General features: G+C 42.7%; 1 protein-coding gene across 1 annotated transcript in view; it reads right to left on the bottom strand.

Moving 5' to 3' along the window:
• Positions 1–219: 219 nt before the first annotated feature.
• stag1a (stromal antigen 1a) overlaps positions 220–9,553 on the bottom strand; it is a 40,203-nt gene continuing 30,869 nt past the window's right edge. Inside the window, exons 14-32 of the mRNA XM_018663597.2 lie at positions 9,345–9,459; positions 8,918–9,035; positions 8,562–8,665; positions 7,847–7,939; positions 7,235–7,528; positions 6,710–6,780; positions 6,270–6,438; positions 5,299–5,391; positions 4,455–4,629; positions 4,108–4,247; positions 3,884–3,985; positions 3,634–3,782; positions 3,329–3,457; positions 2,970–3,172; positions 2,699–2,867; positions 2,432–2,548; positions 2,219–2,333; positions 2,023–2,103; positions 220–1,817 (exon numbers count right to left, since the gene is read on the bottom strand). Of these exons, the coding sequence (XP_018519113.1) occupies positions 1,794–1,817; positions 2,023–2,103; positions 2,219–2,333; positions 2,432–2,548; positions 2,699–2,867; positions 2,970–3,172; positions 3,329–3,457; positions 3,634–3,782; positions 3,884–3,985; positions 4,108–4,247; positions 4,455–4,629; positions 5,299–5,391; positions 6,270–6,438; positions 6,710–6,780; positions 7,235–7,528; positions 7,847–7,939; positions 8,562–8,665; positions 8,918–9,035; positions 9,345–9,459 (2,461 nt within the window). The 3' untranslated portion in view covers positions 220–1,793. The remainder of the gene's footprint in view (positions 1,818–2,022; positions 2,104–2,218; positions 2,334–2,431; positions 2,549–2,698; positions 2,868–2,969; positions 3,173–3,328; positions 3,458–3,633; positions 3,783–3,883; positions 3,986–4,107; positions 4,248–4,454; positions 4,630–5,298; positions 5,392–6,269; positions 6,439–6,709; positions 6,781–7,234; positions 7,529–7,846; positions 7,940–8,561; positions 8,666–8,917; positions 9,036–9,344; positions 9,460–9,553) is intronic.

Genomic DNA, 9,553 nt, shown 5'->3' with positions numbered 1-9,553 from the left:
TAGACCCGTTTCAATCCACGAGACTTATTCGGTCAAAGGATCTAGAACAAGCGAGTGGATTTTGAGTCAGCTACCATTTCCCAACTCAAGAATGAACCGTTCTCAGAGTTTAAATTGACAATGAAATCACTGACAAAGATGAAAACTGTATTTGACAACGACGCAGCTGTTTTGAGCTATAAAGAGGTTGTGAAACAAAGGCGCGCACACAAACACCGGTCCATAAATCGATTACAGATTTTATTTTATTAAAAAGAATTTAGGTTCACAGAAAAAAAACAAACTGGCTTTTAGAGCATTTTAGGGCAACTGATGTCAACTGCACTGCAGAAAAGATCCAATTGTCTCTGATATTTACAGGAGGACTGCCAAGCCAGCCAATGGAGGAAAAGTAAATGACTGATTAACCAACAGAGGGTGAATAAAGATATGGCTGGACACATTCAAAACACATTCAAACAAATCTGTCAGACATTAAGATCCATCACGGCACTGGATATGAACAATGGTAACAACAAATCTTCAACTCTGGATCAGTTAACACTGTTTGCAGGTGTAAAAATCGAAGTAACTTGATTTGACCTTGAAGATGAACAAACCGAACAGATAATCCTGCTGTAATACTGAACTGTGAAAACGATTACAATCAGACGATACAGCGCTTAAAAGCTGGTATCCCACAGCAACAATCTGAGCTTGGTAACCGTTAAGATATGGGTGGGGGGTGGGGGGGCTGGAATATACTGTAAGTATGTAGGCCACAATTTGGCAACGAACAAGATACATATTCAAGAAAAAGCTGTACAAACATCAGACAAAAACAAAAACACACTTGATTTAAAACTTTAGTACTAAAGCTACAGAATTCAAAATATGTTTATTGTCTTTTTTTAAAACTTTTTTTTACTTCAAAAAGCCATTATTCAGGGTGTGTGTGTGTAGAACATTTCAAAGATTTGAGAGGGTGGGGCTTCTGTCTGAGGTCGGTCAGAGGTGCGGCTTCACCGTCAAATGACAACACTCGCTTTTGCTTTGACATCACACACAAGACAGTTACATCACTTCCTCCAGGTTCGATCTACGGCTGTTGACTTCTGTGTGCACGTGCAACTACTCAACCATCATCATCATCACCAACACTTTACACACACGTCACACAACCAGCACCACCACACACAAGGACTCAGATGGCGAACAGAGAGAGGAGAGGGGGTCGGTGAGTGGAAATAAGAGCAAAGATATAGAACATTTAGTATTGAGATCCTCTCTATGTTGGATTTAAACCAGGTGGATCGAAGTGCGACACCGAAAGAAGGGGGGGGAGGCTGTACAGAGTGTTACGTTTGCTCTGTGTTGCCGATTGGGAGCAGAACCAAACAACTGTACATCTGTAGAACAGGGAACCGTAAAAATTGCGGGTGCTCCTCGGCTGGCTGTGGGGTTACGTAGCCAGAGCGCCATCAGAGCTACCGCTAAGAAGAGCTAAACCAACAGGCCGAGGAGGAAGAATAGGAGCAAGAAGAAGCTCTTGAATAATCCGGAGTAGATTCTGGATCCTCTGGCCTGTCTGATAAAAACAGAGCGGGATCTTGAACACTTCCAGGTGAGATCCAGCCGATGTGGGATCTATCAGCAGATCCACTTGACAAACATCCTTCCATCACGTCTTACAGAAAGAGAAAAGTACTTCAACAATGTTTTTTTTCTTCTTCTTAAAGAGTTTGATTGCCCTCCCCCCCATGTGTTTACTCCTGATTTGGATCCTGATCTCAGGATCTTTGCTGCTTTCCAGATCAGAACATGGGCATGCTGAATCCCTGCAACAGTGGAGAGGAAACAATGTCAGGAGAAAAAGAAAAGAAAAAAATCTCAGCTGCAACCCCACAGTAAATAGTGCGTGTGGCCGCCACACATAGTGGCTTTAAATGTGATATGATGGTTTAGTTTCAGCCACTTTCAAATCAATCAAATCAATTTCTTAATCAATAATTTAATGGCTATAAGTAGCAAAGTTTTACTTACCGACTCGTCCTCAATCATTGCTGCGGAGTCGAAGAAGTCCGGTCTTAATTCTGCTCTTTCACGTCTGTTCCTCGATGGCGGCTGAGAGTGAAAAAGCCCAAAATTAAAAACTGGGTAAAGAAGCACCATAACATTAAAAAGAAGCAGTTGTTCCTCCTGTAGAAATTCACAGCTTGAATGGAGTGATGTTACTAACCAGGTCGATCACCATAGTGTCTTCAAACTCCTCGTTCATGTCCTCCAGCTGACCCCGCGATGACATCATCACATCCTCGAAAATTGGCTCTGCATCATCCTCCATCAGCCCACGCCTAAAGATTCGGCGGCAAACCACAGTTACTTTCATTATTTCTAGTATTTCAACTATAGTGTCCCTCAGGTTAGATAATACTCATCTCTATGCACGTACACAGTCTGCCGAACGCCCTGATTGCTGCGTGACTTGATGTAGTTCATTCCCGTTCGGTCCTTCCTGTTCACCTCCTCCATCTTCTGCTGGCCGAGCCACGACATCTGCATCTGAGGACTGAAGACGAACAGAAACACACAGATTTACATACAAGTCAGTTCAGATGCTGACTGACACTAATACTCTGTGATGTAATTCTAAAAGTTAATTCAGTTTTTGTATGTGGATGTACATGCATGTATGTGTACAGCATGCAAATGAACTCACTTGTGTACAAAGTCGTTTTCTGATCCAGGTTCTGAGTCTGGGTCTGGCATGTGTTCTGCTGGTCTGTTCTCTCGGAGGACTGTTGAGGTGAGCTGAGGAGTCTGTAGTGCCCCCGGTGTTTGTAGGGTGTCATTACGCATCATCCACGAGCCCTCCACACTACTCTCCTCTGGAAATGACCACACAGAGAGAAGTTCATAGCTTCAGCAACACAGTGGTAGGTAACCGAGCCAAACAGTCCAGAGAACCTTTATCTCTGTGCTTTGCTCACCCTCGATGCGCTTCTTGTGTAGCGGCGGTCGTCCCTTCTTGCTGCGGACTGAGCCGGTTTTGCTGCTGGAGCCTGACGTGACGGACATGTGGTCCTCGTCTCCTCCTGTCAGCAGGCTGTTCCTGTAGGAGATGAGCGGCAGCCACACGTCCTCTCGACGCTCCGACATCGACTCGGACATGAACTTCTCCAGATATGAGTGGCTGAGGAGACATCCAACATTTTAGCATGAGTCAGGACGATACCGCCTATCCTGCTTGAATTTATTTATAAACAGCTTTTAATTACAAGATGGGAAATGATCTATAATCTATGGAAATAATACAGGAAAATGATATGAAACTGAACTGGGTACTTACACAGTCTTTTTGTCTTGGCGGATTAGTTTGGAGGAGAATTCGCTCAGGACCTCCAGGAAGGCCAGGTTGATAGGAGGAAACTCTGGTCCTCGAGGATTCTGGTACTTAAATGCAAACTCTATTCCATCCCTGATACACAATGGAGAGAGACAATAAAAATAAAAAACCCGACAAAGAGAGATGGGTGATAGTGAAAAAAGAATTTAAAAATACTTAAAAACACAGCAATGTTCAATTTTTATGTCAGTTATGTTGGACTCTCTTCATATCCTCCCTGTCTGATTACGAGCAGTGGTAATTCTTACTTGTGCAGTGTGGCCACAGCCTCTCTGGTCTTGATCTGATCCAGGCCGAAGGTGAGAGCGAAGCGGCGGGCCAACTCCTTGATGCCGCTGACGTGAGACGACGTTCGGTCAAGGTTGGGACCCTGATCCTGCAGCAGCTCGTTGAACAGCTGAAATCACACGTTGTCGGTGAGCACTTGTGGGTGTGCACACTCACCACTTCAAGAAAACACTATTACAAGCTTGTACGTGGTGTGTGTCACTGTCTCACCTGCTGCAGACTGAGGATGAGTGTCTTGGCACAGAGAATCTTATCTGTCTGTCTGGTTTTACTGAGAGTCTCCTTGATGATGTCTCCATAATCGTTATAATACTGAGGACAAGACAACACAGTTTGGCACATTCAATCTCTTTAACCCCTGCTGAATCTGTTTTCCAATATCTATCTTGCTTTCATGGTTATCATGATCAGTTCAAGTACAGATGAACACACACCTTCATGTAGTGTTTGAAGATGTCGGCAGCAGCGGGCATGTCTACGATGTCGTAGATGATGAGTTTGCAGAAAGCTGCAAGCAGATTTCTCCTCTTGTGCAGAGCCTCGATCTTGTTGGCCTCGTCCTCCTCGTCTCCCTCTACAGGCACACAGACAGAAGTGGAGAGAAATTACGAAGAGGAAGAGGAATAAACTGAACAAATGGAGGCATTTAGTGGTTTATTTTTCAAAACATCTTTAAGCGTATGTCATTAATCATTAAATGTGATGAAAACCTTAAACTGATACTTATTTACCCTGTCTACACCATGTGCCTAAAAAATGTTTCCCTCTCCTTCTCTCTCACCCATGCTCTGGCTCTCATCATCCTGGTCGATGAAGACGTGGTCCAGGACGAAGTTGAGGAGTTCGTTCTGCAGAGTGCTGTCTGGGTTGAAGACCAGCGGCTGCAGGCCTTCCCTGCCGCCAGAAATCAGCTGGTGACTGAAGATCATCAGTAGGTCACAGAGAAGCATGAAGGCCTGGAGCAGGAGGAACAAAGAAAGTGTTATGGTCTGACAGAAATCCTTGCCTATCCAATAACAAAACTGCAGAGGGATTTTGTGTGTTTCCAAAAACATGATTGTTATTTCGAAATAACATTTTTTGGAGTCCAGAGGTCATCAAAATAAACTCTGCATTGTTGTAAGATGTGTTGTTTTAGTCTATTCCTTGGGTGTTGTTTTAACATCTAGTCACAAACAACAAAACTGAACTCCCAAGCAAACACTGACTGTCTTCATTCTTCCTTTCTCCCTCTTATTGATCAATGAATGTTGTCCCTGTTATATGACCTAATAAAATAAATAAAAATGACAAGACACACTCTTTAGCTGAAGCTTATTGTTCAAAACAACAAATATGACAACATGGAAAATTACAGAAAATACAGATATTGTTTATAAACACATCTTTCCCCATTTCAAATTCTTAAAAATGTATTTTTTCAATACAATAATTCAGTTATGTGTACTATCCAGAACTAAACAACAACCCTACAATTATGTTCATCAATCAAGCTGTTATTAACATGTCAGACACTGTTACTAATTTGCACTGAAGAGAGCAATAATGACAATAATGTGACACTGACACTTAGATTATCTTGACAGTGAAGGTTGGACCTGGTCATATCAGGTCTGTGTTGTTACCTGCTCTTTAACTGGGGTGTTGACGTTGGACAGGCACTGCTGGCACACAGCCAGGAAAGACTTCACCACTCTCCTGAGAGCCACAAGGTCATCCTGCATACACACACACACACACACACACACACACACACACACACATCATTAGCCACGTCTCACAAATAATGAGTGCCCTAATAGGAGTCAATAGTAAAAAGCATTATCAGTCAGGTTAAATGTCTGGCTCTTGATTGATTGTGCCAATGAAGTAATCAAACTTTAATGATTTTAATCCGTCATCAACTAACTTCACTGAAGAATCAATGCACTGTTTCTGTGGCCCAGAGAGCACAGACACAGACTATTGATGATTATGTTTGGTTTCTTTTTCATTCTTGACGCATTGTCAACACTGGGGACTGTAAATCAATGCAATCTGCATGATTCAAATATTAATGGCCGATAGGTTGACAATGCTATTAAATGACTACTGATATGCATTTTGGCTGCTTGTTTCAGTCTGCCTTTTAATGTCTTAAGTAAAGCATTTTGAATGACTTTTTGTCTACAGATGAAACGATTAATAGATTAATACTCATCAAATTCTCATCTATCAACTTAAAATACAGAAGTGTGGGAAAGGGACAAACACTGCCCATCAGTGGATTAGGGGCTAAAGTGTGTTGGACGTTTGGGATCCAGTCCATTGCAAAATAACAGTCTTGGGATCTATAGCATCTGTGCAGTGTTTAAGTGTTAAATGAGATAGACTGGGAGTAAGCCCATGGATCAGGGGTGAGCATCCTGTCCAATAGTGAGATGGATTTATACACCTAAGCTGCCCCTCTCTCTGCAGAAATACAGATAAGCTTCTGTCCCTCTGGGCCACTGATGCTCAGACATGGCAGCCTTAACCCTGAGCCCCTGACCAAAGATAAACCTGGGATCTGTGAGTGTGCGGTGTTAAAGCTCTGTCAGTGAACGGAGTCCAGCACCTTGCTGGGAGCCCCCTCTGTGATCTTGACCAGCTGCCAGAGGATGGAATAGTGGGAGCACTGCAGAGCCTGGACAGCTATCTGCTCTGGCATGGAGCCCTGCTCGATGCCCGCCTTCAGCAGCCGGTAACAGTTTCCAAATAAATCCCACCGCGTCAGGTCATGGGCACTGAGACAGGAAACAAGAGGAAAACATATTAGATTTCACACTTAGTTAAATCGTCAAGTTTATCTGGTGGAAGGTTTTATTCAGTGCTTTCAGTTTTACAGTACCTTCAGAGTTTTCATATGGATTGCCAGAGAGACTGGAATTCATAAGTCAACAAGCACTGCACTAACACTGAGGATATTAAAGTTCTGGAGTGAAACCATCTTGGGCTTCAGGAAATGACATTGGACATTTAAACTATTTCAAAGGGTAAGAAGACAGAGAATCTTACTTGTGGAAGGCTGTGAGTCTCTTGAGAGTAGATAAAACGTTGTAGATATCATCATCATCTGCTTCCTCAGCCTGCAGTGTAACAAACACCACTTAGTATACAAATATTCTGACCATACACAACCATCACATCTGATGTTCACTATGAGTGGATTTTTCGTGTGGAGGTTTGACAACTTGATGCAGATAATCACATACATATTTCATAAATAAATGATAGATCAAATGAGTATTTCTTGCATTTTGCCATCATTCAAATAGAGAGAGTAGTGATAAAGACAGGACAAATAGACAGAAAAAGAGAGAGAGGGTTATGGCCTGCCACAAAAATCCTTGGTCTAACAGGGAAAATTGTAATTATATGTATGTGACTTACCCACCAGTACAACAAAACATCTCAAAACTCTGTATTTCTAATCGTCTACATATTTTCCTGTGCAGCTTGAGACTGAATTTCAAGGGCATTCCTGCACACTCCCTTTCCTAATCCCTTTCAAAACCACACCTGCTGCTCTTGCCATCATACCTCCTGCAGCAGCTCTTCAACCGAGTGTGCAAATCGATCAGTCATCTCGTCGATGAGCTGGGAGCGGGCGATGTCCACGCGGTTCATGATGGTGTACTCTTCAGAGCAGAGGATGCTGTAGGTCTTGCTGCAGGCTTCGAGCACGTCGGTTTCGATGTGCTTCTCCACCACCAGCCGGATCTGCTTCAGCAGAGCGTCCAGGTGCTTCTCCATGCGCCCGGCGCTGTACACGTCCAGGTCGAAGTACTGAGGGATCTGCAGCAGGTTGGCTACTTTCTCTGAGTCTGCCTGATACTGTGGGCAAAGGGATAGAGAGACACAAGTTTAGATAAAGAGGACTTATAGCATGTAGGAAAAAAGCCACAAGCAGATGATAAAGAGGCAGTAAAAAGAAAGAGAACCATCAATCAACACCTGATGCTTTGTTTCTGTTTCTCAGTTAGTAAAATGGTCAATTGCATTTTAAACATTTAGCCAACACACTTGTCCAGAGTGGCATATACTCAATAACACGTCTCATGACTACATAAGGAACACCTTGATCAATTATTTCGACAAACAGATCATCCCTGTTCCTGCAGGCTGCTGGCTAGAGCAAGGGAAAAGTCTTACCTTGGACAAGAGCATGGGCAGAGCCATGATGAAGTGCTCTGTCAGTTTGTTCTTATCGTCTATCTGTGTCTTCCTCTCCTTCGCTGTCAGCACCTGGACAAACAAAAACAAAAGCTTGAGGTCAAATGCTGCTGGGGATGTAAAAATAGGACAGAGAGAAGGCAGAACGCACAGAGGTAATAGCAAAATAGATATTTTTGAGAAAGAAAATCAGTCTTAGTCTTCTTATAGTTATTACACTGAGACCTCATGATGCAAATCCTGAAGATCTGTATCCTTGAGTCTGAGGTCAACCAGAAATTTTATGTATTCTGGATGGACATCACCACAACTGTGCCATTAATAAACAGGATATCAGGTTTTCATTGGTTAGTGTTTAGAGTTAGAACAGATAAGTAAAAAGAATTGAGGACATTAAAAAGAGTCATGGACTGGACTACCAGGGTTGTTATATTCAGACATATAAATCTGAGCCCTATCATTCAGCTGGACCAATAGTGTAGCCTCAGTTTGTACTGTGAAACAATTTTGCCATTCATAGAAGGTAAATTATAACAGATGAAAAGCAATTTTTAAGTATTGCTCAAGCCTTCTGTTGGCAGGTATATATTGACCTGGTTTCTCATCTCATCAATCTCACATTCAACACACAGTCTACACTCTACAAAAATGATTAGAGTTGTTAAGGTGTATGATATGTGTATACTTGACCTACCCGTTTGCCAGTGCCTCTCCCAACAGGTGGGTGTGCCTCTGCTGCCTGGCGAATGGTGCACACTGTCAGCTCTATCAGCGCACTCTCCTGTCTGTCTGACAACACTGCAGAGACAGACAGCAGAGAAGGAGAGAAAGAGACAGATACAAAGAGGAGAGAAAAAAGGAGGACAAAAGAGTCAGAGAAGGTCAGAAACAGAGAGGGATTAAAAGAGACACCAAGAGAGAGTTTCAAGGAACAAGATTTTATTGCATCATCTCTTGCAGCTGGTTTTCAGCTGTGATGTTTTGCTTGACATGAAGCAGCCTGAAGCCATTTCACAGGCTTAAAGGGAGAACAAGAACAGCGTGTCTTACCCTCCTCTCCCTGCACTGGCTCCTCCAGCAGAAGTTCAGTCATACACTCCCAGTCTTTCAGCAGCTCCTGAGAGCTTTCCCACAGGGAGTCCACAAGGTAGGCTGCATGCTCATGGAGCTACATACACAAACACACGCAGAAAGAAACACAGTACATGGGTAAGTTTTGGAGGCACTGTATGAAAACTTGGACCTGAAATCCATAACTTTTTTCAGTGTTCTACTATATTCTACCACACCAAAAGGTAAGGAAAAATAAATAAATAAATAAAATAAAAAGAAAAGAAATATATATATATATAGATATATATATATAGAGAGAGAGATAGATATATATACTACGTTTAATTTGCCATGTACATGAATATGTATGCCTCCACCTGTCTACATCATGTGTAATACCAGCAAACACTAAACAGAGTATTACCTCACTCTCCAAAAAGAAGAGCACAAGCATGCGGATGAGATTTCCATTGGGACTGCTCCTCCCTCTGCGCTTCGCCAGCGCTTCCTCTGCCTGTGGGTCATGACGACTGAACAACCTGATGGAGAGAGAGGTTTACAGAGAGTGAAACAGAGAAGAGGAGAGGGAAATAGGAAAAGCGTACATAGTTATTAAAAAGTAAACTGACTTCA

Source organism: Lates calcarifer, linkage group LG19, assembly GCF_001640805.2.
Source record: "Lates calcarifer isolate ASB-BC8 linkage group LG19, TLL_Latcal_v3, whole genome shotgun sequence".
NCBI lineage: Eukaryota > Metazoa > Chordata > Actinopteri > Centropomidae > Lates > Lates calcarifer.
Note: the sequence above shows the minus strand (reverse complement) of the source record. Positions and strands in the feature narration are given on the sequence as shown.